This window comes from Oncorhynchus masou, chromosome 12 (assembly GCF_036934945.1).
Source record: "Oncorhynchus masou masou isolate Uvic2021 chromosome 12, UVic_Omas_1.1, whole genome shotgun sequence".
Classification (NCBI taxonomy): domain Eukaryota; kingdom Metazoa; phylum Chordata; class Actinopteri; order Salmoniformes; family Salmonidae; genus Oncorhynchus; species Oncorhynchus masou.
This window is the reverse complement of record NC_088223.1, coordinates 63,867,393-63,895,223: the sequence shown is the minus strand read 5'-3', so window position 1 is coordinate 63,895,223 and position 27,831 is coordinate 63,867,393. Positions and strand designations below refer to the sequence as shown.

Below are 27,831 nucleotides of genomic sequence, written 5' to 3'. Positions count from 1 at the left end.
TGCACATTTAGGCTTAATTAAACTGATGCATTTGGCGATGTTCAACTCCAATTCACTGACACTATGAAGAATAGCTTTGCCATACTAATTGATATCTTAATATATACTTTAATATACATACTATACTTTTGGTGAATTTACGAGGCATTGCTAAATAAGGTATAGCCTACAATATACGCACGGAACTAACGGTCTCTCTGCCTGCCTGCCCCGATCCTCCCTATTAGCTATGAAAAACGCTAGTGTGTAGTAAATGTTTACTGCCAGTCAAAAGATACCGTGTGTTAAAAAAGTTGGATTTTGTGGCGTTCATTGCCACAGTTATAAACTGTACATCACGAGTCTCGAAGAAGTCTAAGAAACGGAACATTATTGTGGCTACGGCAGAAACGTTTTTGAGATTTAAGGATTTCAAATCTGAAGATTTGTAAGGGGTGCGTACTGGCGCCGGAAGACCTGCCCTCCCAGGTTCCCCTTGAGTCTGTGTAAGGGATTAGATCTGTTTTATTTATTTTTAACTGAAAACTTGTTTGATTTAGTTTAGTTTCTTTATTTACTTTTTGATAGTTATATTTTTATTTTGAGGGGTGTTTTATTTCTCCATTTTTGGGAATCATGTTTCTTTCCCCCACTGTAGGTGGCGGAACTTTACAGCCGAAAGGTTACAGGTACTACTGAATGAAGAAGTTCCCTTCTACCAGGTTCCTGAGCCTGTGTAGAGATCTGAATAGTACAGTTTTTGTTCGAAATTCAGGGTAGTAGTGTGATTTTGGTTAGTGTTTTTTGTTTTTGGTAATTCGTATGATTTGTTCATCGAAAACATGTTTTGTTTTGGTGATATTGTTTACAACCCCGTACCGTAGGTGGCGGTAATACACAGTGTGGGTGTGGTCTGCCAATAAAGAGAAAAAATACATAAGAAGAAGAAGAAGGGAAAAAAAACTTTGGCGCACATCGACATTTTCAAAGCCTGACGCATTTTGGCCTCCTTATACCGCAGATTGCCTCCTAGTGCGACGAGATTAGTTACGGAAACTAGCATTGCTAGGTAGCTATCCCCGTTTAGAGGCTTCGACCTTATTTTCACCCATATTGTGACTGGATAGACCATAGTCTTATTTACGGTGAGTTTTAACATTGTCCTGCCGTCCCTTTTTCAACCATGCAAGCTAACGTGTTAGCACAACATCACAATTAGCATCACAACTGGCCGTGTTAGCAGTGTTGTGGTTCTGACTCACCAGCGACATCTGCGGATGTTTACAATGAACGTTAGCAGGCTAAACTGGTCATATCTGTTTTTATCTTGTGCGACGGGTACGGTGCTAGTGTGATCTATAATTTCATTTCGTGCAATGTTTGACCATTAGTTGTGTTAATTTAGCGACTGTAGTGAGCTAACTAACGTCGACTGTTACTAATAATATCAGTATGTGTTGCTAGCTAGGTAGCTTAGATAGCTAACGTTACCTAACGACGTCTGCCAGGCAGGCCACCAGGTGAAAGCATATTCTTCTGTTGCCTAACTGGCTTTGTCAGTCGTTAGTTAGCGTCTACCAGTCGGCTGGTTTGCTATGTTAGCGATATCGATATCTGACGTTAGTTAACTAAATTGTTATAAAGCTTTCGAAATTGACTTTTTATATTGCCTCTGGAAAATAGACGGGAGACTGGCAGGTGGTATGAATTGAACATGTATGGACGGTGGTTAGTTAACCTTACACCAGAACGAATTAACTAAGTTAAACCGCTTCTCTCAGTTCCAAATAGAAACAAGCTAAAGTTTATATTTTGTTGTTGTTGGCAAACGTGTCATAAATGCCATAGAAGACAGGTTAAACACCTGTTGCTGAGCCCAATCAGCTGTCTCGTAGCCTGAAGCCTCTTGGAATGTGAATGTCATTAACACCCTGAAGTAAACAAGTTACTGCGTTCCCGCCAGAGTTATCAACTGCTTGCATGGCTACGAGACTACCTAAAAGATATGGACTGTGACCCATAATTTTTTTTTCACCATGCCCCGAAATCATATATAGAAAGCTAGCTATATCGATCTACGTATTGGTAACTTAGAACATGTGTGATTACTGTAATTGCTCTCTAACTATCAAATCTGTTTGTCAATTCTGTGTGTCTGGGGATGTAAACTTAAGTTGTTCTATCTGTCATGCTGAGCAGACATATGCAGTCCTACTAGCAGGGGAAGATGTTCAACAAGTCGTTTGGTGCTCCCTTTGGGGGAGGGACTGGAGGATTTGGGACGTCATCCACATTTGGGCAACAAAGTAAGTAACAACAGTTGGTGCGGGGTGTACAGTTAGCTTTAATGTATGTCCTGGAAACTTGAGTACCCTTATGGTTTCATGCTTGTCTCATCAATGTCTTCGCCTTGGGATTCACTCTCGAGTCAAGTTAACTTGTTGTGGATTATAAGAGGGGTGGTGTTGACCCTGTGTTTGCAGACACTAGCTTTGGGGCGGCAACAGGTGGCTTCGGAGCCTCAGCGTTTGGGGCGGCCAACAACACTGGAGGACTCTTTGGGGCAACGCAGAATAAACCAGGTTTGCCACATCTCCCTGAGCCTGACTTTAACACTTAATCACTCAGTACCCACCTAGGCCTGGCGAATATCATTTCTGCTTATTAACATCCTGTAGTACAGGAGCTATAGCTGCTTTCCTTTTAGACTTTGTTTCATTACAATCTCAGCTTAGGCCCAATAGCAGTGTGGTTTCTGTCACAACATTTGTGGTTTAGGAGCAGGCCGTTGTTCTCCATTGCAGTGGTTTATGAGTTAACATGGCTGACATCTGAGTGTTTAGGGTGACCATGTTCTTCATTTGAATGAAAAGCCACTGAAGAAAGGTGTCTGTGGTATAAGGTATTTTATAAACTGTGGGGTTGGAGCCCTGAATGCTGATTGGCTGAAAGCTGTGGTATACCACGGGTATGACAAAACATTTCTAATTGCGTTTATAATAGCAATAAGGCACCTTAGGGGGTTTGTGGTATATGGCCAATAAACCACTGCTAAGGGCGTTCCTAAGAACAGCCCTGAGCCGTCGTATATTTACCGTATACCACACCCCCTCGTGCATTATTGCTTAATTGTATAACTTGTATAACCACAGCGAAGTTACAGATTCTGTTACATTTCCCACTGGTGTATTAATAAAATATACAGGCGGTTTTATATGTTTTGATGTGATTGCACTAATAAAGTACGATGTTGGGCATGTTTAAAACTAGCTTTTGTACTGTGACGTCTACCTGAACCGTGAACCTGCATGATCACACTGCCACTCACAGTAGACCGAGAGCTGACTGTGCTCTATACATTTTTCCATTATTCAATATACGACGGTGACTGTTATCTGTGCCCGCCGTGATGCTGCTACTGACATGTGGTGCTTGAATATATATATGTGTGCCTGTCTGTGTGCCTGTCTGTGTGCCTGTCTGTGTGCCTGTCTGTGTGCCTGTCTGTGTGCCTGTCTGTGTGCCTGTCTGTGTGCCTGTCTGTGTGCCTGTCTGTGTCTAACCCCACCCTGTAATGCTCTACTCTCTCAAAAGTGGTGACAGCCAATCCTCAGCAAATCCACACTGGTGCAGGTAGAGGAGGTAAGCATTGGCTGCCGCACGCACACACACAACCCGCTCTTAAACAGGCGGCTGTGCACACGAAAAGGCTGGACACTCACAGTCGGTGTTATACTCTTGAAAAGGGGCTTCCGTGCATACAAAGTATATGCAATATGTGGTGTTTGGCGCAAAGCCACAGTCTGTATTCTTCTCTTAAAGGGAGTGATCATGTAGACAGGTGGCACTGTGTATGGCCCTATTGTCATACAGTTGAAGTCGTACGTTTACATATACCGTAGTCAAATGCATTTAAACTCAGTTTTTCACAATTCTTGACATTTAATCCTAGTAAAAATTCCCTCTCTTAGGTCAGTTAGGATCACCCATTTATTTTAAGAATGTGAAATGTCAGAATAATAGTTGAGAGAATTATTTATTTCAGCTTTTATTTCTTTCATCGCATTCCCATTGGGTCAGAAGTTTCCATACACTCAATTAGTATTTGGTAACATTGCCTTTAAATTGTTTAACTTGTGTCAAATGTTTCGGGTAGCCTTCCACAAGCTTCTCACAATAAGTTGGGTGAATTTTGGCCCATTCCTCCTGACAGAGCTGGTGTAACTGAGTCAGGTTTGTAGGCCTCCTTGGTCGCACACACTTTTTCAGTTCTGCAACACATTTTCTATAGGATTGTGGTCAGGGCTTTGTCATGGCCTCTTCAATACCTTGACTTTGTTGTCCTTAAGCCATTTTGCCACAACTTTGGAAGTATGCTTGGGGTCATTGTCGATTTGGAAGACCCATTTGCGACCAAGCTTTAACTTCCTGACTGATGGCTTGATATGTTGCTTCAATATATCCACATAATATTCCTGCCTCATGATGCCATCTATTTTGTCAAGTGCAACAGTCCCTCCTGCAGCAAAGCACCCCCACAACATTATGCTGCCACCCCCGTGCTTCACAGTTGGGATGGTCTTCTTCAGCTTGCAAGCCTCCCTCTTTTTCCTCCAAACATAACGATTGTCATTATGGCCAAACAGTTCTATTTTTGTTTCATCAGACCAGAGGACATTTCTCCAAAAAGTACAATCTTTGTCCCCATGTGCAGTTGCAAACCGTAGTCTGGCTTTTTTATGGAGGTTTTGGAGCAGTGGCTTCTTCCTTGCTGAGCAGCCTTACAGGTTATGTCGATATAGGTCTCGTTTTACTGTGGATATGGGTACTTTTGTACCTGTTTCCTCCAGCATCGTCACAAGGTCCTTTGCTGCTGTTCTGGGATTGATTTGCACTTTTCGCACCAAAAAACTTTAATCTTGAGGAGACAGAACACGTCTCCTTCCTAAGCGGTATGACGGCTGCGTGGTCCCATGGTGTTTATTCTTGCATACTATTGTTAGTACAGATGAACGTTGTACCTTCAGGAGTTTGGAATTTACTCCCAAGGATGAACCAGACTTGTGGAGGTCTACATCTTTTTTTCTGAGGTCTTGGCTGATTTCTTTTGATTTCCCCATGATGTCAAGCAAAGAGGCACTGAGTTTGAAGGTAGGCCTTGAAATGAATCCACAGGTACACCTCCAATTGACTTTAAAGGTTAATTGACATCCTATCAGAAGTTTCTAAAGCCATGACATCCTTTTCTGGAATTTTCTGAGCTGTTTAAAGGCACAGTCAACTTAGTGTATGTAAACTTCTGACCCACTGGAATTTTGATACAGTGAAAAGTGAAATAATCTGTCTAAACAATTGTTGGAAAAATTACTTGTTATGGACAAAGTAGATGTCTTAACTGACTTGCCAAAACTATAGTTTGCGAACAAGAAATTTGTGGAGTGGTTGTAAAACGAGTTTTAATGACGCCAACCTATGTGTATGTAAACTTCTGACTTCAACTGTATGTGAGAGTGAAGTGGCCTGTTTGTGCTGAGTGAGAGGAAGAAAATGGAGCTGTGGAGAGCGGGATGAAGGGATGCATGTTTTGTGACGACGTCTCCTTGTGATGAATGAAATGATCGGGTCACCTATAAAGTAGTTGAGCTGAATCGAAAGGTCTGTACTGGTTTTAATCACCAATGCACAACTACAATTCTAGAGGATCCTTGATGAACATGAAACCAAACCATTGGCCCGGGGTCCTACAAGAATTTGAGTTGTGCACTCCCACAATAAGCCAAAGGGACCTATGTGTGAGCTAGTTTGGTGTGTGTCCCTCCCCAGGTGGCCTATTTGGTTCCAGTACCTTCAGCCAGCCTGTGACATCATCCACCAGTAGCGGCTTTGGCTTTGGTGCGCCCAGCGGCACCGCCACCAGCCTGTTCGGCAGCACCAGCACGGGCGGCGGCGGAGGACTCTTCTCCCAGCAGAGCAATGCCTTCGGCGCCGCCAAGCCAGCCTCTTTTGGCAGTCAGTCTTTTTTTTTTATTGTCTAGCATTGGTCTTTAAAACCGGTTTACAATAGAATTAGAATCAGTAGTACCAATAGGCGTTCCCATTCAAGTAAATGAACTGTGGCCGGTGGGTCAATGGTCATATTTGGTGTTCTATATGGAGTGTGAGTTTAGAGTTCTGTGCCTTTCTCATAGTTCCATGCGTGCAACAATGGCAAATAGAACTTGTTTTGGATTTTGATTATTTTTTTTGCTGGCACTCCGATGGCCACTCCAGAGCCTTCTATTTAGCCTACCAAATAGTAGTAAATAGAGGGCTCTGGTCTATTCTAGTAATTGGGATTTTCTGCTGGTGTATAATGAGATCATGATGTGTAATACCTTTGTTTATTTTCTTTTAATATATGAATGTATTTTTATAGCTAGGCTACTCATGACGTATTGCTTGTTTGTGTAATGCTTTTTAAGTGCTTTGAGATTATGAAAAGCGCTATAGAAATAAATTATAACATTTCAGAAGGATTTTAGATCACTCATGGGGGGCATGTGTTTTCTTAGTCGGGTCACGTCGACATCATAGAAAGCTGACTAGATCGTGATGTGTATTTAATTTTTTTTAGCGTTCGGTACGAGCACGGCCAGCAGTGGGGGGCTGTTTGGGGCAACCAACTCCAACCCTTTCGGAGGGGCGTCTACCTCCCTGTTTGGAGCATCAGGGTTTACCCAGCAGGCTGCCCAGCCAGGCACCACCGTCAAGTTCAACGTGAGTTTGGCCTGAGTTTGGTGGGTGGGGGGGGCACTGACAAGTTGCACAGACGCAGAATGTGTCCCCCATTCAGTGATGCTTGCTTTATGCAAATTGACGTGTGACAGCTGTGGGCAGCCAGCCGCATTCCCTAACCAGCCATTAATTAGCCTCTGCTGCTTCTCTCTGTCTGTTCTGTCTGCGTCTCCATCAGTTTTAAAATGTTATTTCACCGTGATGCTGGGGTGTGCAGACAGTGATGGGGTTTGTGTTAATGGAGGAAAAACAGAACAGTCAACCTTGTGCCTTTATGTAACTGAAATCCTCAAGTTATAGCCCAAACCCCATTCTACCGCGACTGGGCGCGCGTGTTATATCATTTTATAAACCATGTCACGGGCCACAAGTTTTTGGTTTGATAACAAACAGCCTTGTTTAGTCATGGCTAGCTAGCTAACACCCTTGTCTATGCACACATTTGGATGGCACAGGAAAAAAAGGGATGTATAGCCTTCTCAAATAGATGCTTTAAAGGTAGGATGCATATGCCTAGTCAATGTAATTGTAAGTTAAATCTGAATCAAATGTTTTTTTTCTGGTGTTCATAAAATTCTGGTTTCTGCTTAACTTATGGGAGGTGTGAGAGGGAGTAAGTTTGTGTGGGAGGGAGCTTGTGTTGGCTGAAGAGTTGGCTAAAGATGGTTCCTCTTAACTGCCACAATGATAATGCAGATCATTTATGCATTTACACTGAGTACAGGAAACATTAAGATCACCTGCTCTTTCCATGACAGACTGACCAGGTGAAAGCTATGATCCCTTATTAATGTCACTTGTTAAGTCCATTTCAATCAGTGTAGATGAAGGGAGGAGATGGGTTGAGGAAGGATTTTTAAGCTTGAGTCATGGATTGTGTATGTATGCCATTCAGAGGGTGAATGGGCAAGTCAAAAGATTTAACTGCCTTTGAACGGTGCACCTACTACTACTATGGTAGTAGGTGCCAGGCGCACCGGTTTCTGCCAAAAACTGCTACTCTGCTGGGTTTTTCCACGCTCAACCTTTTCCCGTGTGTATCAAGAATGGTCCACCACTCAAAGGACATCCATCCAACTTGACAGAACTGTGGGAAGAGTTAACATGGGCCGGAATCCCTGTGGAATGCTTTTCACACCTTGTAGAGTCTGTCCCAATGAATTGAGGCTGTTCTGAGGGGAAAAGAGGGTGCAACTCAATATTTGGAAGATGGTTCTAATTGTTTGTACTCTGTGTGTATATTCATTCCCGGGGCGGCAGGGTAGCCTAGTGGTTAGAGCGTTGGACTGGTCACCGAAAGTTTGCAAATTCAAATCCCTGAGCTGACAAGTTACAATTCTGTCGTTCTGCTCCTGAGCAGGCAGTTAACCCACTGTTCCTAGGCCGTCATTGAAAATACAAATTTGTTCTTAACTGGCGTGCCTAGTTAAATAAAGGTACATTTTTTTTCTATAACATTCCTCCTGCACATGGTAGGCCTTTGGATATATGCAAATGAGGTATTTTCTGCAGTAGCCTTTTCTGTTATGCAGTGAAAGGTGCAGTGTTTCCGCCTCTCAAAAATATGACTAAAGTTTTCAAATTTTTATACATAGTTCTTGAAATGAAGATAATCTTTGAGAACTTACAATCACCAAAATGAAAACGGACAGTCTGGGAGAATCAAAAATTCCAAAAATGTCCTTTTTGTTTTGAGTCACTCACCTAGCATAAGAACACTGCATAAGCCATGGCAAAATGTGTAGCTTTGCAGGAAGTTAGCTTTAAAACAGCAACAGTCTGCGGCCAAGAGGAGGGCCTCTAAAATTTGTGGTTGGAGACCGCTCCATTGGCCACAGCCACTACCACTCGGTATCGTGATACTTGGCCTGGTATCACATCGTTGGTATTATGACAACCTCATTCTGAAAGTAGGCTAAATGTTTTGCAGTTTACAGATTTTTCCAGTGTTTCTGTGCGAAAATAAATAATTATTCTCACCTTTTTGTGGCCTCACCAGTTTGCATCCCTGCGACCTAGGCTAGCCAAATACACCTGGGCCGAACTACTGTACTAGGACTCTTTGCCATGTGTCGTGTACGAAATTTTATTTCATATGGAATGTACTGTACTTAATGCTCTATGTGACTCTTTACTGTGATCCTAATTCCGAGGTCAGTTTTCTCTGCTATGTGTACAAGTAATCAGTTCAACCTGCTCTAATACAGTAGAGTTTGTATCCCAATGAATCTCCTCTGCTGTTGTCCAGCCTCCAACAGGAAGTGATACCATGGTGAAAGGGGGTGTGACGACAAGCATCAACACCAAGCACCAGTGCATCACGGCCATGAAGGAGTATGAGAATAAATCACTGGAGGTGGGTCATTGTTAGGCATTTACTTTCACCTGTCTTCTATCTTTCAGATCAGTGAAAATGGAAGGGAAAGAGATGAGGAGAGGGATCCACTTCAGAGTATTGAGATACAGCCAGGCCTCTCACCCCCTCTCTCCTTTGTGGTGTGTTGCCTCTGTGTAGGAGCTGAGGTTTGAGGACTACCAGGCAGGGAGGAAGGGACCCACTAACCCTATGGCTGCACCAACAGGCGGTCTCTTTGGGCCTGCAGCCGCAGCCACCCCCAGTACGGGGACTACAGGGCTGTTTGGCTCCTCAGCCACTAACACAGGCTTCTCCTTCGGCCAGGCCAAAACCTCCTTCGGAACTAGTAAGTCACACAGGCCCATAGACCGAGCCCTATAGAAAATATAAATACCATAACTTCTATCGGAATGTTCTTACTCCCTCTCACTTCCTTCCCTCTGTCCTCAGGTGCGGGTGGGTTTGGTGCAGCCACAGGCAGTCTGTTTGGGCAGCAGCAGCCCCAGCAGGTCCAGCAGGCAGTCAGCCTGTTCAAGCCCTTCGGCCAGGCCACGACCACCCCCAACACAGGCTTCTCCTTCGGCAGCACCATGGGCCAGCCCCAACAAACCAGCACCATGGTGAGAGCCTACACACACATGTTAATACATGCCTAACATAGTACCATTCCAGTAGAGTAACTCTTTCTCCATCCCAGGGGGGTCTGTTTGGGGCCACGGCAGCGTCCCAGGCAGGGGGGTTGTTTGGAAACACCGCTCAGACTGCACCAGCTACGGGCTTTGGGACAGGCACCGGACTCTTTGGACAAACCAACACCGCGTTCGGCAACGTCGGCACACAGGTATTAATTGACTCAACTGCTCATGCCTTTACAAAGTTTGGTACAGTATGATGGATGCATATTAATATGGTGTCTGTCTGTGCTCCTATCCCCAGCAGGGCTTGTTTGGTAATAAAACGGCAGGGTTTGGTGTCACCACCACCAGCGCCCCGTCGTTTGGCACGGGCACCGGCCTCTTCGGCAACAAACCTGCCCTCTCTCTCGGAACAGCTACCAACACATCCAACTTTGGTGAGTTGATAATCTGCCCTTATTTGTATGCACCTGTGTGACGAAGGCTAGTACATGCTTATAAACTGTCTGTAGGGCTGGGTGGTATACCGTGTTTTATGATGTACAGGTATGATGCATTGATCGGTTTGGGTTTTTAAATTCTTTAACGGTATTTAAATGTTTGATTTGTCAAATGTGATCGGCAACTCTGGCACGTGTAATGTCCATTCCTATAGTTTACTGTGTTTGCTACTTGTCGTCTTTCTCCTTCCTGCTACTGCATGCCGTTTCCCACACCACGTTCTATGGACAGATGAGTCAAAAGTATCACTTTTTTGGACGACATGAGTCCCATTATGCCTGGTGGAACCAAACACAGCATTCCACAGTAAAAAAAAAAAACTCATAATTTTGAAGTTTTGGAATGGCCTAGTCAAAGTCAAGACCTCATCCCCACTGTGATGTTGTTAGGACTTTAGACGAGCAGTTCATGCTTGAAAACCCACAAATGTTGCTGATGTAAAGCAGTTGCGCATGGAAGGGTTGGCCAAAATTACTCCACAGTGATGTGAGAGACTGATCAACAACTACAGTAAGCATTTGATTGGTGTCATTGCAGTTAAAGGTGGCACAACAACCAGTTGAGTGTCTGGTGGCAATTACTTTTTCACACAGGGGTGTTGGGTGTTTTATAACTGCGATTATGAAATAAGTTTAATGTTATTTGTTCACTCAAGTTATTTTAGTTTTTTTATCTGATATTAGGTTTTGGTTTAAGATCGGATAACATTCAGTATTCAAAATATGCATAAGTAGAGAATTAGAAAGGGGGCAAATACCTTTTCACAGCACTGGAGATGCAGAAAGATGTTGGTGACAAAGACTCTGCTTTCTACAAGTGTTCTATAATTTCACTTCCGTTATCGGGATGGGGATTTGAAATGTTTTAACTTGTCAGGGCTTGGGTCCTTTTTCTCAATTTCCGCCTGACTGACGTGCCCAAAGTAAACTGCCTGTTGCTCAGGCCCTGAAGCATATAATTGGTACCATTTGGATAGAACACTGTTTGTATAAATGCTAAAATAATGTAGGATACTATAACACAATACATATGGTAGGAGAAAATACAAAGAAAACCAACTGGAATTATTTTTCTTTTGAGATTTCATGCACTTACAATGGAAAGTATAGGGGCATAATGAATTCTAGCTCACAGGATGCAATTCCTATGGCTTCCACAGGGTGTCAGCAGTCTATGTTCAAGGTTTCAGACTTGTAACTTCCAAAACAAGTAACAAATATGAGTTTTTGTAGAAGGACACACTTGTAAATTCGTGTTTGAGCGTGCGATGAGCGTTGAAGACAAGACGCACCTACTAATATCGGTTTCCTATTGAACGTACTTCTTTCCGGAATAAATATTTATAGTTTGATTACCTTTTTTAGGGTATCTGAGGAGTCAATAGAAACATATTTTGACTTGTTTTAACAAAGTTTAGCGGTGGACTTTCGGATTCCTTTATCTGCATGTTGATCAAGTGGATTACTCAAATCGATGGCGCCAACTAAATAGATGGGATATATTTTTTGGGATAAAAAGAAGGATTTTATCTAACCAAAGGACATGTTATAGCTGGGACCCTTTTGTTTTGACAAATCAGAGGAAGATTTTCAAAAAAGTGAATATTTAATTGCTATTTGTGAAACCTGTCGGTGGAAAAATATTGATGTGGGGCACCGTCCTCAAACAATCACATGGCATGCTTTCGCTGTAATGGCTACTGTAAATCGGACAGTGCAGTTGGATTAACAAGAATTTAACCTTTCAACCGATATAAGACACTTGTATGTACCTAAATGTTTAATATCCATAATTTTTACGATTATTTATTTGATTTTCGCCCCCTCCATTTTCATTGGAAGTTGACTCGCTAGCAGGACGTCTAGCCCTAAGAAGTTTTAAGAATGAAAAGTGAATTTCTTTGCCACATTTTTTGCAATATTACTTTAGTTCCTTGTTACAAACAATGCATATTTTGGAATATTTTTAATCTGTACAGGCTTCCTTTTCCCTCTGTCAATTAGGGTAGTATTGTAGATTAACTACAATGTTCACCCATCCTCAGTTTTCTCCTATCACAGCCATTAGACTAGACTCTGTAACCGTTTTAAAGTCACCATTGGCCTCTGTGAAATCCCTGCTGGTTTCCTTCTCCGGCAACCGAGTTAGGAAGGACACATAGATCTTTGTTGTGACTGGGTGTAATTAATGAAGTGTAATTAATAACTTCACCATGGCCAAAGGGATATTCAATGTCTGCCTTTTTTATTTGTATCCATCTACCAATAGGTGCCCTTTGCGAGGCATTGGAAAACCTCCCTGATCTTTGGTTGAATCTGTGTTTGATATTCACTAATCGACTGAGGGACCTTACAGATAATTGTATGTGTGGGGTACATAGATGAGGTAGTCGTAAAGAAAATTACGTTAAACACTATTATTGCAGAAAATGAGTCCATGTGACTTGTTAAGCAAATTAGTTTACTCAACTTATTTAGGCTTGCCATAACAAAGGGGTTGAGTACTTATTGACTTAAGACATTTCAGCTTTTCATTAAAAATAATAATAATAATTTGTATGAAGAAAATGAAACACAATTCCTCTGACTTGTGTGTAGGCCAGTGCCAAATAAAGTCTAAATGTAATCAATTTTAAATTCTGGCAGTAACAGAACAAAATGTGGAGAAGGCCAATGGGTGTGTACTTTCTGAAGGCACTATCTATATGCCAACAATGACTAATTTATCATAACCATTACAGATAACAAATCCTAATGGCTAAATTTCCCCATTTCTTTTATTATAGTGTCAAAAAAAAGTGGTTTTTAAAATGTATTTAACCATAATATCAACTGGTTATATCGTGGAACATAATCTTCAAAAAGGCAGTAACTGCTTGTGGAAGCCTATGGCATTAGGGTTGGGTGATGTCAACCTTTTGACCTGTTGTGATCTTCCCATAACTTCCCACAAATTATTTAAAAGTAATATCATATATTTAATAACCCCGCTACGACAGTTTAGCTATAGAGCAAAATCAAATTCAACTGGGGCAATCATGACAAACATAAGGTAATGGCAAAAAAAAAAAATCATTTCGGGTGGAGGAGCAGGACGGGTTTGTGTACGTGTCGGTTTCTATCTGTGTGGCAGGCACATGATGGAGCAGTGACTATCTGAGGAACGGGCTGTCTTTTTATTATTTAACTTGGCAAGTCAGTTAAGAACAAATTCTTATTTACAAACCCGGACGACACTTGGCACTATGGGATTCCCAATCACAGCCGGATGTGATGCAGCCTGGATTCAAACCAGGTACTGCAGTGATATGTAGTGTCTTAGACCACTGCGCCACTCGGAGTCTTAACGTAGTGAGCTCGATTATAGGCCTACATCATGGGCTGGGTAGACGCAGTCTTAATTCTTATTTTTTTTACATTAAAAATGTTGACAATTAGCAAACGCTCTTATTCAGAGCGACTTACAATAGTGAGTGCATACATTCTTCAGCATTGAATAATTGCTTTATTTGCTTCAATAAATAACAAATGTATTGTTTATGCCATATCGCAATAAGCTGTGATTATAGGTCATATAGTGGGGAGCGATTGGAATGCAATTGAGTAAGCCTTAGAGGGGAAAGGGAATTTGAGGAGAAGGACTGTTACTTAGCTTTTCATTGTTTTACCCTGTAAATGCACATGTACAAATGAAGACATTCATTTTTAAGACATTTTTTTAAATATGTTTTGGGACACAATTTCACTGCCCTAACAGGCCAGCCACAAAGCACGTTCCACCAAGTCATTTTACAATATATATATATATTTTTAGCTATGGTTAAAGATGGTACTCGAACAGACATCAACTCAATTACTCATTCCCATCCCTATTAGTTTTTGTATCTTGTCTGCAAACTACTGCTTGTTTATCTTTTCTTAGCATGTTCTGGCCAAAAATAAATTGTTAGCCACTAATTGCTAGTTAGCTGGCTAGCTAGCTTGTGAAATGTCAGAGCAAATGTAGCTAGCTAATACAGCCTGGTACCGGTACTGGCGTAGGCATAAATGAGCATGTTTTTGCAATGGTATCTTTTAAAATCTGATATAACATCTAATTAGGATCCCCTGGAAACACTGACCAACACTTTGGTTCCTACCCTGTCAATAATTCCTACCTGGCTTATTCATTAGTTGTCATGTCAAACAACAATGTATTCAAGATGCTGCCCACTATATTCCAACTAGAATTTGATTAATCATTCTATTTTCCAACATTTCACCAATTTTACTAGGCCTAGATGTTTTGCACATCATGCTGCTCTGCGTGGCACAGTGTGGAAATAACAAAAATGCAGAAATTCATGAACATGTTTGAAGTTGGATTGAACTTTCTAAAACAACCAGAATGGACAGAGCCATTGAAATCACCTTCTAATTCCTACTCATAAAGCATATTTAGTACTTTCATTGTTAAAAATATATAAGAGACCGTTATACAGTAACAACGTGAAAAATATTGTGATATGATATTTTGGCCATATCGCCCAGCCCTACTTATATTGGCTATGTCAGTGACCATGTTGTTCTTCTCTCTGTGTTGCGTGAAGGTTTTGGACCCACTGCTGCTGGTGGAAGCCTTTTTGGGAACAAGACTGCAGCAGGAGGACTAGGGACCGGGCTGGGAGCCAGCTTTGGAGCAGGTATGAACAGAACAGATGACACTTCCCGAGCACAATAGGCCTGGCATACATTTGGTAGTGAAATATGTTAACTTCTCATGTATCATATGGAAGATAATAAATAAATCACGCATCAAATATCCATCACGTAAAAAATAGCATAATCAAAGTCCTGCCTTTTTGGATGTGACATAATGAAGACTCAGGTAAAACAGTCATTAGTCTGTGTGTTTCTCTGAGCGTGTATGTTCTGTGTTTGTCAACAGTAGGCACTGGTCAGATGTCTCTGTTTGGGAATAACAAGACCCTGGGTTCCACTCTGGGAACAATGGGAGGTTTTGGAGTGCAGGGATTCAGCACAGGAAACAGCACTCTGGGCTTCGGAGTGCCTCAACAGCCCGTTGGTAAATACCACTTCTGTCTATCACCACCTCTCTATCCAGTCCGAAGCTGAATGTGAAAGCACATCCCTCGCCCTTTCCTCTAGTACAGTGGTATTCAAACTATTTCACCCCCCCCAATAATTTATTGCCACACCCCAAATCTAATAACACAACCTTAAAATCTGTTAATTTAGATTTTGTCTGGATAACATTACACAATGTGGTGTGAACTTCCCAATTCTTATGCCTGTTTCACTTGTCTCTCTACTCAGCGGTGACGGACCCTAACGCGGTGGCGGCCCAGCAGGCAGTGCTGCAGCAGCAGATCAATGCTCTGGCCTACTCCCCCTTCGGAGACTCCCCCCTCTTCAGAAACCCCCTCTCTGATCCCAAGAAGAAGGAGGAGCGTCTGAAGCCCACCAATCCGGTGGCCCAGAAGGCGTTGACCACACCAACTCACTACAAACTGACACCGCGACCTGCGACACGTGTGCGGCCCAAAGCTCTGACATCATCGGGCTCCTCCAATTCCCAGCTGTTTGATGGGTTGGATGACGACGAGCCTTCTCTCACCAACGGTGCCTTCATGCCCAGGTAGGTGTCTGTGGAAATTTGCTTCTAACTAGTTCACATGTTTATTTCTACTGATTTACTGAATTCAGCTGTTTTCTGTTATGTTTTTCTAAGCGGATACTAGAACTTGGTTTTCAATAGTTTTTCACCTCTTGCATGTAACGTCTTGTATGAGCTGCATCTATATGCTTCTGTCTGTCTGCTAACCGTGATGTTGGTGTATGGTACCTGATGTGTGTGTTAGTTGATCTGTGTATGTTGTCTGATCAGTGTTTCTCTGTGATGTTATAAACTAGGAAGAGCATCAAGAAGCTGGTGCTGAAGAACCTGAATGGCAGCAGCCTGTACAGCAGCCCAATCAACAGAGACTCCGACGACCTGTCTTCTCCACCAGAGTACCCCCTCAACGGACTCGGGTCAGAGACACACATACACATACACACACAGTTAACATTTCAAATATTTATCTGTGGAGTGTTGGTTGCTGACTATGTCTCTCCCCTACAGTGCCAGTGTGGACGAGGATGATGTGAGGGAGGTGGTGGAGGGAGGATGCGAGAACGACCTGGAGATCAAGTTCTACACCAAGCCCAACCTACAGGACACCATCTCAGAGCTCAATGCCCATAGGATGGGGGCTGGGGGCAGGAACGGGCTTGAGGTGAGCTGATAGTAAAAAGGAGTAGACAGACAGTGAATATGGTTCTCAAATGACACCTGATTCCCCATAAAGGGCACTTCTTTTTTTGGGCCACGCTCCTCAGATAGTGCACTACTTTAGACATTTTTAGCAAGACTGTTCTGAACCTGCCTCCTCTGATTTCAGGTGAGCAGCGAGGACATATCGCTGGGAGATGACTCCATACAGGAGGAGCGAGTGGAGGGCCCCCCCCACCCTGCAGGTATCGTTCTGGGCCGTGTGGGCTACTACACCATCCCTGCCATGGACGAGCTGGCCAAAATGGTGGACGAAAACGGGGTGTGTGTGGTGGAAAACTTCACCGTGGGCAGAAAAGGTAAGCCTCTCTGGATTGGTCGGGTGGACACTGCTCTTTAAAAAACATTGGTTGGTAGCTCACTGCTCTGCACTCTGATTGGCTCTCAGGTTACGGCTCTGTGTTCTTCCATGGTGAGGTGAACGTGACTGGGCTGAACCTGGATGAGATTGTCCACTTCAGACGTAAAGAGGTCATCGTCTACCTTGACGACAAGAACAAGCCCGCTGAGGGGGAGGGGCTCAACAGGTCAGTGATAGGATGGGACTGGGACATTCTCCCCTTCAGTGGGGACATTGTCGTTATCAGTTTCCTTGTCATGCAATCATCACAGATGTCATAAACTGATTTGACATATATTCTGATAGTGATCACAGCTGAGGCATAACTCAAGTTAATATTCTCCTTATTTCCTCTCCCTTTCTCTCATCCTTGACTGCATCTCTTTACTAACCACATATTCTTCTCTTTCTTCCTCTCCCCTCTTTCTCCCTTACTCGTCCCTTCTCCCAGGCGAGCAGAGGTGACTCTGGATGGGGTGTGGCCTAATGATAAGACCACCTGTACTCAAATAAAGAGCCCTGAGCGTCTGTCTGAGATGAACTACGAGGGCCGCCTGGAGAATGCCTCACGCAAACAGGGCGCCCGCTTCCTCGAGTACCGCTCCGAGACGGGGTCCTGGGTGTTTGAGGTAAGCATGCCTCGACACACACAGCGTCTGTGTGAATCAATTTCTCCCTTCCATGTCTAACTCTTCTCTCCCTGTGTCTGTAGGTGGCCCATTTCTCTAAGTACGGCCTGCAGGACTCTGACGAGGATGAGGAAGTCCCTCTCAAATTGGACCCCAAGAAGCTGAAGACTGCAACAAGACTTCCACCAGGGCTGCTGCAGCTGCCTCCCTCCCAGCAGCAGGTGGCACCACAGGCTCAGGTAGACTGAGCAGCACAGTGCGCCCATCCACACTGACAGTCATACTCACTGCTCTCTACATCACCTGGATGGCCTTAGTCAATATACAACCTTAATATCCCCGATGATCTGAAAAGAAGCAGTGTTTCCTTTCCACTACCATTACTACCACATGCAGTGTGTTGCGTCCTCTGTCTATATCTCTGTTTCACCACTCCTATTATGGGTTGTATTCAATAGGTTTCTATGAAAAAAGGTTTTTATGTTTGGTAGCCCTGGATGATGGGTGTCTCTGCACCCCAATAAGGCTCTTAAACATCAATCTGACATCACATGATGAGATGGGAAACATCCACATGTTCAATATATCAGTGGTGTGGGGAGGTCTGAGTTCTCCTCTCCGCCCAGGTTCACCGCTACCTGAGGTGCCGCAACTCACCAATCACAGACAGGAGGTGGGCAGGGTGGATTGCACAAGTCTGTCAGTCCTGGTTAGTGGTTAAGTTCTTGCCCCTCACAACCAATTCAGAATGCACACCTTCTTCTGTGCTCTAAATCTGAAATATCCTGAGCTTAACATCAGCCTGGATCACGAGCAAAGGCATTAAGTAATTAGTGGATTGAAAATGAGATGTTTTAAGGGCTAAGTGTTGAATGAGGTTTCTGGATAAAAATAAATCATACTGACTTAAGGAAATGTTTAACTCTGTGAAGTAGTTTTTTCTTTTTCTTAAATTAAATTTGTATTATTATTTGTATTTTTTTTTTTACCAACTCTTAGTCTCATCTGCTAGGTGTTTAAAGTCAAAATGTACAAACTGATTATGGTAACTTCAGAAAACATCACATTACCAAGGTTGTACCTCATTAAAATCCAGTATTAATGCAGAGATGTTAAACCTGAAAAATCTCTTCACAGATTCATAGTTGCTTATGTTTCATCTTTTTTGTCAAACAAGCTTTCAAAAATTTACCAAAGATGAGTGATGTGTTCTTGGGCAACTCTGCCAGTCCTGCAGAATATATTCAGGATTAGGTCTTCTGTCTGGTTGAGGGTTTAAGAAACTACTACTCTTGAGGTATTATTGACTCAAGCTACGACTTATCTTATTATGTAAAACCTGCTCCAATAAACATATGTGATATCTGATAATAAACTCATTAAAGATGACACATTCTGCTGGTCTGTCAGACTTGTATATGTAGAGAAGAAAAGAATGCTTATTGAGAGTGATGTCCACCATATGTGGTCTTCTAGTCCACACACCTGTACCATCTGCTCTGACCAGTGGAGCTCACTGACCTGGAACCAACTGCTCTGAATACACATACTGACATTTTACATTTACTTACATAATCTGATAACACTAAATTGATTTTGTTTGTGTCTCTCTTCTTGGTGTTTGGCGGCACTGTCCCTGCTGTGTTTGTCGACCCGCTGTGTGTACAGTCCACAGCAGTGCTGGAGCTGCTGAATTGCATGTTGGAGGTGGACAGTGATATGGCCGACATTACCCAGGATGCCCCAGAGGAGAGCATGTTGGGGGAGAAGGGAAGTCGGCTGGGGAATGTGACCCCTTCGGAACACGACTCTGTCTCAGCGTCCAGTCAGATCGCCTCCTCGCTGGGGATCAACCCTCACACACTACAGGTAACATACTACTGTACACCCTCATGCGCCACTTGTTTAATGATGTGGGTGGGTGGTGTGTTTTCCCTCACTCGCTTCATGACGGTAGTGTGTGCTTCCCTTCTCTCAGATTATGAAGGCATCCCTGTTTGCTGAGGCCGATGATGGTGACATGTTCCAGGAGCAGGGAGGGATGACAAGTTCTCTAGATGTGGCCTCTCCTCGCATCCACCTGCCTGGCACGCAGGGCAGGCCCTCCAGTAAGTGTTACACACACAGCCCAAACACTGATTTATACCCTCAAACAGTCACCATCCTTTACTTACAGACCCTAATAGGCTAAAATGCTAATATAGCAGTCCTTCTGAATGAAGCTTTACAGTTGGATGAATTAAAGGTGGTTTTCTTGGATTGTGTTCATCGAGTTCTCCCCCTCCCCCCCTTGTTTTCTCTCTCTCCAGTCGGTGGTCTCCTGCAGACTCGTTTCAGCGGTGCCGGTCTCTTTCAGCACCCTGACGTGCCCTTCGGTGGGGGCCTTCCCGACAGGCTGTCCATGTCTCGGGTGTCGCCGGCGGTGCCTGAGCCTTCGCGGGTCTCCCCCTGGCCCTCTTTGCTAGCCCCTCCGGCCAAGTCCACTGTACGGACAGTAGGGGCTCGGCAGCTGGGGGGACCTGTGGACCCAGAGAACTCAGTCACACTGGGGAAGGTATTGATAGCTATACTTCTAATGTGTTACATTTCCTGGAACTTTCCCCAAATTCCCAGTTTTTTTTAAACTCCTGGTTGGAAGATTAACAGAATTAAGAGGGACTAAGTAGGAAATCTGGAATCCTCCAACCAGGATTTCTGGAAAACCTGGGAATTTGGGGAAAGTTACTGGAATTTTTGCTAGACACTTCATGATACAATTGTAACAGCTAAGAGTTGAAATATCAGGTACAGTAGACTGATTTACACAAGGATACATTCAGATGTACATGGGGCAAAGCAATGCAACTTTACATCAAGAACATTGAGATTTGCTGGATAATTTTAATGATTCCACTGTTTATTATGTGTGATTAGGGCTGTAAAGTATGGGTTGTTGTAATCAATCCATTCCCATCCATCCAGGGCCGGCTTCTGATGGATGCGGCTTTGTTCACGGGCCGGTCATTTCGGGTGGGCTGGGGTCCTGGCTGGACTCTGGTCCACTGTGGAGACGGGCTAAGTGGGGCCGGGGACAAGGAGCAGGACCACGGAGACACAGGAGCTGCAGGCTTTGGATTCCTGTCCAAACCTGCCAAGAGTAGACTGTAAGCAACACACACACCAGACCACTGTCATCGGACCTCTTGAACAGTAGCATACCTCCCTGCACCCCACTGCTGGCTTGTCTCTGAAGCTAAGCAGGGTTGGTCCTGGTCGGTTCCTGACTGTGACCAGATGCTGGAAGAGGTTTTGGAGGACCAATAGGAGGCACTCTTTCCTCTGGTCTTAAATTTTTTCCCAATGCCTCAGGGCAGTGATAGGGGACATTGCCCTGTGTAGGGTGACGTCTTTCAGATGGGACGTTAAAATGGGTGTCCTGACTCTGTGGTCACTAAAGATCCCATGGCATTTATTGTAAGAGTATTGTTAACCTGGGTGTCCTAGCTAAATTCCTAATCTGACCCTCATACCATCGTGGTCACCTAATCATCCCCAGCTTACAATTTGGCTCTTCTCTCCCCTGTAACCATTACCCGGATTGTTGCTGTAAATGAGAATTTGGTCTGTCAACATTCTAGTAAAATAAGGGTTAAATAAAATAAATAGAAAATCTACACAGGAGTGTGGGAATGGGATCCAGACTTGTATGAAAGGACTGTTTTGAGGTTTGTTTAGAGAGATCAAAACTAAAGCCTAAACATTCCTCGTTCCTCTCCTCTATATCCATCTTTCTCCCCATCCTTCTGTGTTTCACTGTACAGACTGTCAGACAGTCCATTCAAGGTGGTGATTGAGCAGGTGGTTGGTCTGGAGCCGCGGAACATTGAAAAGAGCCAAGCGGTGTACCAGCGGCCCCTGGAGATCAGCCTGAAGCACAGCAGCATCAGTACAGAGGGGGCCTGCCCCTTCATCCAGCCCCAGAGCGGTGTGGCCGCCCTGCACGAGTACGCAGAGTGGATTACTGACCTCAACCAGGAGGCTGGTGCTGGAGATGGTAAGAGATGCAACACACACACAATGGTAGATGGTGCACATTCATTATTGGTCCAATTCCAAAGCTTCCCTATTATTCTGACATCACCCCTGTATATTTCTGTTTTAATCCTCTCTCCCATGGCAATCTCGATGTGTTCAGATATATAAAAAATATATGCTTGCTAGTGCTATCCTCTTTATGTCCATCTCCCTGTAGCAGTCCTGGGTCACTGGGCTCAGGTGTGGACTCTGTGTGAGGCCCTGTGGGGCCGACGGTGTTCGGCAGGGCCTGGTACCAGTGGCTACCTGCAGCAGATGGAGAGGAGAAGGAGCTTCTCAGCCTGGCTGTCCCACAGTGCCACCCAGAGGATCGAGCAGGAAGTGAGCCTGAACCAGGGGGGAGGAAACGTGGAGGCCATCTTTAGCTACCTGACAGGACACCGGATCAGTGACGCCTGCAGGCTGGCTCAGAAGAGTGGTGAGAAGAGGAGGGGGGGGATTGTAAATTGAGGGGATGTTGAGGAAGGGAGATCAGGAAGACGAGGGAATGGATAGAGGAGGGGAGGGGTAGGAAGCGAAACCCTGCTGCATACAAGTGGTGTCTTACAAAACCGTTGGGACAGGTTGTAGGATCTCATTAAGTTGTCTTAAACCTGTGTGTAGGGGACCACCGTCTCTCCCTGCTGCTGTCCCAGGCGGTGGGATCTCAGTACGGCCGGGAGCTGCTGGCACTGCAGCTTGGAGACTGGAACAGGATGCAGACAGACTCTTTCCTGCTGGAGGAGAGGTTACGGATCTTTGCCCTTCTCGCTGGGAAACCTGTAAGTCAGTGTGTGTCCAGCTCTTGCCGTTCGTTGTGTTCAGACCACCATTTACTGGATTGTCGTCTGTATGTGTGTGTGTAGGTTTTGCAATCCACATAATTTGTTGGAAAATACATGAATACATGCTCTGCACCATCACTCATTCATATCTTTATGTACATATTCTTTATCCCCTTACACTGTGTATAAGATTCGTTTTGGAATTGTTAGTTAGATGTTGGTTATTACTGCATTGTCGGAACTGGAAGCACAAGCATTTCGCTACACTTGCATTAACATCTGCTAACCATGTGTATGTGACAAATAAAATTTGATTTGAATGATAAATGTTTTCTGAGCTGTATGTACTGATCTCTCTAGGTGTGGCAGTCTACAGACTGTGTGGTGAATGTGTGTTCAGAACTGGACTGGAAGCGTTGTATGGCTGTCCACCTGTGGTACATGCTGCCTCCTACCGCCTCCATTGCTGAAGCCCTGGTGAAGTACGAGGCTGCCTTCCAGGGCTCTGCCAAGGGTCAGAAGTATGCCTGCGCCCCCCTTCCCCCCTACCTCGACCAATCAGACCAGCTGGACATGGAGGAGGATGATTCTAAACAGCCGCTTTATGATATCTGCTTCTACCTCCTCAAACTCTACAGTGACAGGTACGACACTACCCACAACACACTGCGCCTACATACACTTCTCACAATGCACTGTATATGTTTCTCAAAATACATTATTTTGCTTTACTAAGGGGTGGAGTGGGGCTGTAGGTTTCTCTGACTATAACTAATCCTACATTATCATTATCAAAGCAGATTTAACAGAATAACAGTAAACTACCTCTAGAGTTGGGTTTAAGTGATGGCTCTCTCTCCCTCCCAGACACTACAGCCTGCAGCAGTTGTTGGACCCCCTGGCGGTGACGTGGGATCGTCTTGACTACCGTCTGAACTGGCACCTGTGGTCGGTCCTGCAGGCGCTGCACTACACACACCTCAGCCTGGCCCGACAGGGCCTCATACACACCAGCTATGCTGCCCAACTGGAGAGTGCTGGCCTCTGGGACATGGCCATCTACGTACTGCTGCACATACCTGACAACACGTACGTACGCTACATGACCAAAAGTATGTGGACACCTGCTCGTCGAACATTTCATTCTAAAATCATGGGAATTAATATGGATATACTTGCTTCCATTCAGCCACGAGCATTAGTGAGGTCGGACACTGATGTTAGGCGATTAGGCCTTGCTCACAGTCTGCATTCCAATTCATCCCAAAGGTGTGCAATGAAGTTGAGGTCAGAGCTCTGTGCAGGCCAGTCAATTTCTTCCACACCAATCTCATTTCTGTATGGACCTCGCTTTGTGCATTTGGGCATTGTCATGCTGAAACAGGAAAGGGCCTTCCCCAAACAAAGTTGGAAGCACATAATCATCTAGAATGTCATTGTATGCTGTAGCATTAAGCTTTCCCTTCACTGTAACTAAGAGGCCTAGCTCAAACCTTGAAAATCAGCCCCGGACCATTATTCCTCCTCCCCTAAACTTTACAGTTGGCACTGCATTGGGGCAGGAAGCGTTCTCCTGGCATCTGCCAGACCCAGATTTGTCAGTCGGACTTCCAAATGGTGAAGCGTGATTTCACTCCAGAGAGCACATTTTCCACTGCTCCAGAGTCCAATGGTGGCGAGCTTTACACCACTCCAGCCGACCCTTAGCATTACTCATGGTAATCTTAGGCTTGTGTGAGGCTGATAGTCCATTTTATTTTTATTTTACCTTTTATTTAACCAGGTAAGCTAGTTGAGAACAAGTTCCCATGGAAACCCATTTCATAAAGCTCCCAGAGGCAGTTTGGGAACTCTGTAGTGAGTGTTGCAACCAGGGACGGATGAGGTTGTTTGGCCTACCACTTCGCAGCTGTGCTGTTGTTGCTCCTAGATGTTTCCAATTCACAATAACAGCTTAGTTGACCAGTGCAGAAATTTGACAAACTGACTTGCTGGAAAGGTGGCAATCCTATGACAGTGCCATGTTGAACATCAGAGTTCTTCAGTAAGGCCATTCTACTACCAATGTTTCTCTGTGGAGATTGCGTGGCTGTGTGCTCAATTTTATACACCTGTCAGCAACGGGTGTGCCTGAAATAGCTGAAGCCACTAATTTGAAGGGTTGTCCTCATACATTTGTATGTATGTGTGTGTATATATATATATCACAAACAGACACATGTGCTTTGCTTATACCTAGTTAGTTGTACAACTGAAATGTGTCTTCTGCATTTAACCCAACCCCTCTGAATCAGAGTTGCTGGGGGCTGCCTTAATCGACATCCACATCTTCGGTGCCCAGTGAACAGGGGGTTAACTGCCTTGCTCGGGGGCAGAATGGCACATTTTTTTACCTTGTCAGCTCAGGGGTTTGATCAAGCAACCTTTCGGGTTGTTGGCCAAATAATCCTACCCGCCAGGCTACCTGCCGCCTAGTCATGAGGAAGGTTAAGTTGATGAGTGAGAGGAGTTTGAGGGTCAGTGCTCTCAGCAGAACCTGGATGGGCTGACATGGATTCATCATAATCTCACAAGTGCTACTGTGACCAGCTGGGTTCAAAGTTCAAACCCAACTAGTCTGCGCAATGTGTTAGCCCTCTGTGCTCGGTGAGCTAAAGGAAGTAATCATGTCTCAGGAAAGCTTACACATTATGTGAGCAAGCACTGTTGGAAAACTTAAAACATGTTCGCTTGTTAACTTCATACGACTTTACGTGTCTTTCTCCTCTGTCCAGGCTGCGTGAGCGGGCGGTGAGGGAGATGCTGCAGCTGCACTGCCCCCTGCTGGAGACGGAGGAGTCTGCCAAGAAAGAGCACTTTCTCACAGAGAGACTACTGATCCCAGAACAGTGGCTCAACCAGGCCAAAGCTACCAGAGCCAGAAGAGACACAGACAGACACGGAGAGGCCCTTCACCTGTACAGAGCAGGACACTGGAACCTCTGCCACAGTCTGGTCATACAGCACCTTGCCTCAGGTGTGCATGTAAACACGCACGCGCGCACGCACACACACCCAGACAACCTCTAACCCTGTTTCCCTCTGTCTCTGTGCAATTGCCACTGTAGATTGCATCATTAATGATAATCATGAGTACCTCTTGAAGTTCCTGGAGGGGCTTGCAGTTCCTGAGCGCAGTGCTGTGATCCAGGACTGGGATACGGCGGGCAGAGTCTACCTGGACTACATCAGAGTCGTACAGACCCTACATGCCATACAACAGGTACGTGTGTCTGTCTGGACTACACTACAACAGATATGCATACCATATTGTGAGTTTGGGGGATTTTGTCTGCGCGCTGAAGATTTCTAACCCCAAAATTGGAATTTGTCAGTTATGCTCTCCTAAATCAGTTGAGCTAGCTGTAGTCATGTGCCGTCATGATTCCCAAAAGACGCAGGAAAAAGTCGTCACCACAATATCCCAGCTCAATTAACCTAAAATCCACCTTGAAATTTGCAAAATAATCAGCACATGTCCAGACATTTGAAAGCTAGTCCCACAGCGCATCAGCTAGCTCCACTTGTCTGTCGTCTTCATTATGTTCACTCAATTACTGTTAATTATGTTAGCCAATTATTTATGCTGCTAATCTCCTGATTATTTGTCTCTGTCATATACAGATGGGCAATAGTGGCTATGAGCTGGAGCACTCGCACATTTAGGTGTCTTTGGGCATGTTAATGGGAGGGTGTTTCTACTGTGTACTCAGATTAACATGGCTGTTTATCAGCTGGAATGGTATATTAATGCGTCTCTCTCTCTCTCTGTGTGTTCAGATGGACAGTACTGGTAATGAGCTGGAGTGTCTACACACTGAGGTGAGGTCACTCTGCAGCAGGATAGAGTTCCTCCCTTGCTCCACCGCCAAGGACCGCCTCGCCCAATCAGGTGAGGAGATCGAGCTGTCTGCTTTAGTGTTGTGTGTTCCTATATCTATCTAACCCTGTTCTCTCTCCTGTCTCCAGAGATGGCCAAGTGTGTGGCTAACATCCTGCGTGTGGTGTTGAGTCTGCAGCAGGGTGGTGAGGGTGGCGAGATCCCCTTGTCCCAGCTTGCGTCCAACATCGGCCATCTGCCCATGCCCGAGGACTATGCTCTCGAGGAGCTCCGCAGTCTCACCCAATCATATCTGAGACAGCTCATTGTCAGCTAATGATCTGCCCCCTGCCCAATAGCAACTGAGGAAGTTTGTTGGAAGCCAATGAGAACAGTGGGGGTAGGGGGGGGACTATCTGGGACAGTTTAGTAGAACTACAGGGGTTTGGTTGAGACTGCAGCGACGAACTTGATGTGTGCTCCTTTGGGACTTTGGTTTCTCCTGAAGAAAATGGCACAGTATTATTGGATGAAGCATTCCTCAGTGTGTGGAAATGAATGACTTGCAAGTTTTTGTTTTTGTATAGCTCTGTTGTACTTAGTTTGTGTAAGATGTGTTTAAAAATGGAACTGCTGAACCCTCATAATTCTCATCTTTCCCAGCGTTTGACCCTGTTTAAAGGGACAATCTCATTGGCTAGTGTGTGTACCGCCAGTATAAATGCTTTCTGCAAACTGTTTGACTTGTTTTACATCAACGTGGAAACTTAAAGGTCATTATAGTAAGATTTGTTGGGAGCTGTCAGGGATGAACTGTCTATGTGTATGCATAGGGAAGATCTATCGCTGAAAATGGACAAGACTCATGTAATATTGTACAAATAGCAGGCTTGAAATGAACAATTCTTGTTTTTGGATACCAAAAGACATAGAAAATGTCCAATAAGATTGGATAAACTTATATTTTTGTATTTTTTGTTGTTGTATGTTGTCTGAAACCCAGAATATGTCTGTAGTGTATTGGAATGGAATGGAATCTAACTAGCACTTCATCACATATGTTTCAGATTACTATTTTATGGGGGACTACCAGAGCTGGTTTTTGTAATCAGTGATCCAACAATAGTTTGTTTTTAATGAGCCAATCCATTTTCTCTGGTCTTTGCAAGGAGTTTGAAGGATATTTTAAATATTATTTACAAGTCCTTGGTGTTACCACCCTCCATTCTTTGTTCCCCTTTCTCTCTAGTTTTCTGTATTTAGATTTTTCAAGAGAAATGTACTTATTGATTGTTGTGCTGCTGCTGCAGTATATTTTGGGTGGGAGACCGCTCCCCTCGTGCACAGTGCCTTTTACGAGGAGGGTCTCCGGACTTCTGTTGCTGCCGTTGCTTTGTGCACGATTGTGATGGTGATAACATTTTTATTAGTCTGAATAAAATGCATTCTATTTTCTCCTGAATTGTATTCAACAATTATGCACAATAATATACCCTTACTCATGCACTCCCTGTCAGATCTTTAATCCCTCACTAGGTTTATTTTTAGTAATTGTAATGCAGCCATTCTTCTCTAGGCTGTTCATCT

General features: G+C 44.3%; 1 protein-coding gene across 8 annotated transcripts; it reads left to right on the top strand.

The window, feature by feature from the left end:
* The first annotated feature begins 922 nt into the window (after positions 1-922).
* On the top strand, positions 923-27,706 carry LOC135550649 (nuclear pore complex protein Nup98-Nup96-like). 8 transcript variants are annotated; one of them, XM_064981657.1, is made up of 33 exons: positions 923-1,124; positions 2,179-2,285; positions 2,463-2,561; positions 3,574-3,621; positions 5,803-5,988; positions 6,593-6,735; positions 9,002-9,109; positions 9,269-9,455; positions 9,560-9,729; positions 9,807-9,950; positions 10,049-10,181; positions 14,834-14,926; positions 15,172-15,309; positions 15,561-15,882; positions 16,158-16,277; positions 16,369-16,522; positions 16,688-16,877; positions 16,967-17,105; positions 17,370-17,547; positions 17,631-17,786; positions 19,216-19,416; positions 19,526-19,655; positions 19,857-20,101; positions 20,509-20,690; positions 21,348-21,580; positions 21,779-22,039; positions 22,225-22,382; positions 22,746-23,029; positions 23,253-23,474; positions 25,160-25,401; positions 25,493-25,647; positions 26,205-26,316; positions 26,394-27,706. In XM_064981657.1, the coding sequence occupies exons 2-33, from the start codon at positions 2,207-2,209 to the stop codon at positions 26,579-26,581; spliced, it is 5,400 nt and encodes a 1,799-aa protein (XP_064837729.1). In that variant the 5' UTR covers positions 923-1,124; positions 2,179-2,206; the 3' UTR covers positions 26,582-27,706. The 8 variants fall into 8 exon arrangements, with proteins under 8 accessions (XP_064837729.1, XP_064837728.1, XP_064837726.1 ...); XM_064981656.1 differs by having other exon boundaries at positions 10,046-10,181; positions 21,782-22,039; XM_064981654.1 differs by having other exon boundaries at positions 10,046-10,181.
* Positions 27,707-27,831: the final 125 nt, after the last annotated feature.

What these genes read in the sequence shown, in the direction of transcription:
- LOC135550649 (XM_064981654.1), top strand. Translation starts at nt 2,207, where the DNA reads ATGTTCAACAAGTCGTTTGGTGCTCCCTTTGGGGGAGGGACTGGAGGA. An exon ending in TCAACCCTCACACACTACAG is followed by an intron (nt 19,417 to 19,525) that starts GTAACATACTAC and finishes CCCTTCTCTCAG; the next exon opens with ATTATGAAGGCATCCCTGTT. An exon ending in CTGCACATACCTGACAACAC is followed by an intron (nt 23,475 to 25,159) that starts GTACGTACGCTA and finishes TCCTCTGTCCAG; the next exon opens with GCTGCGTGAGCGGGCGGTGA.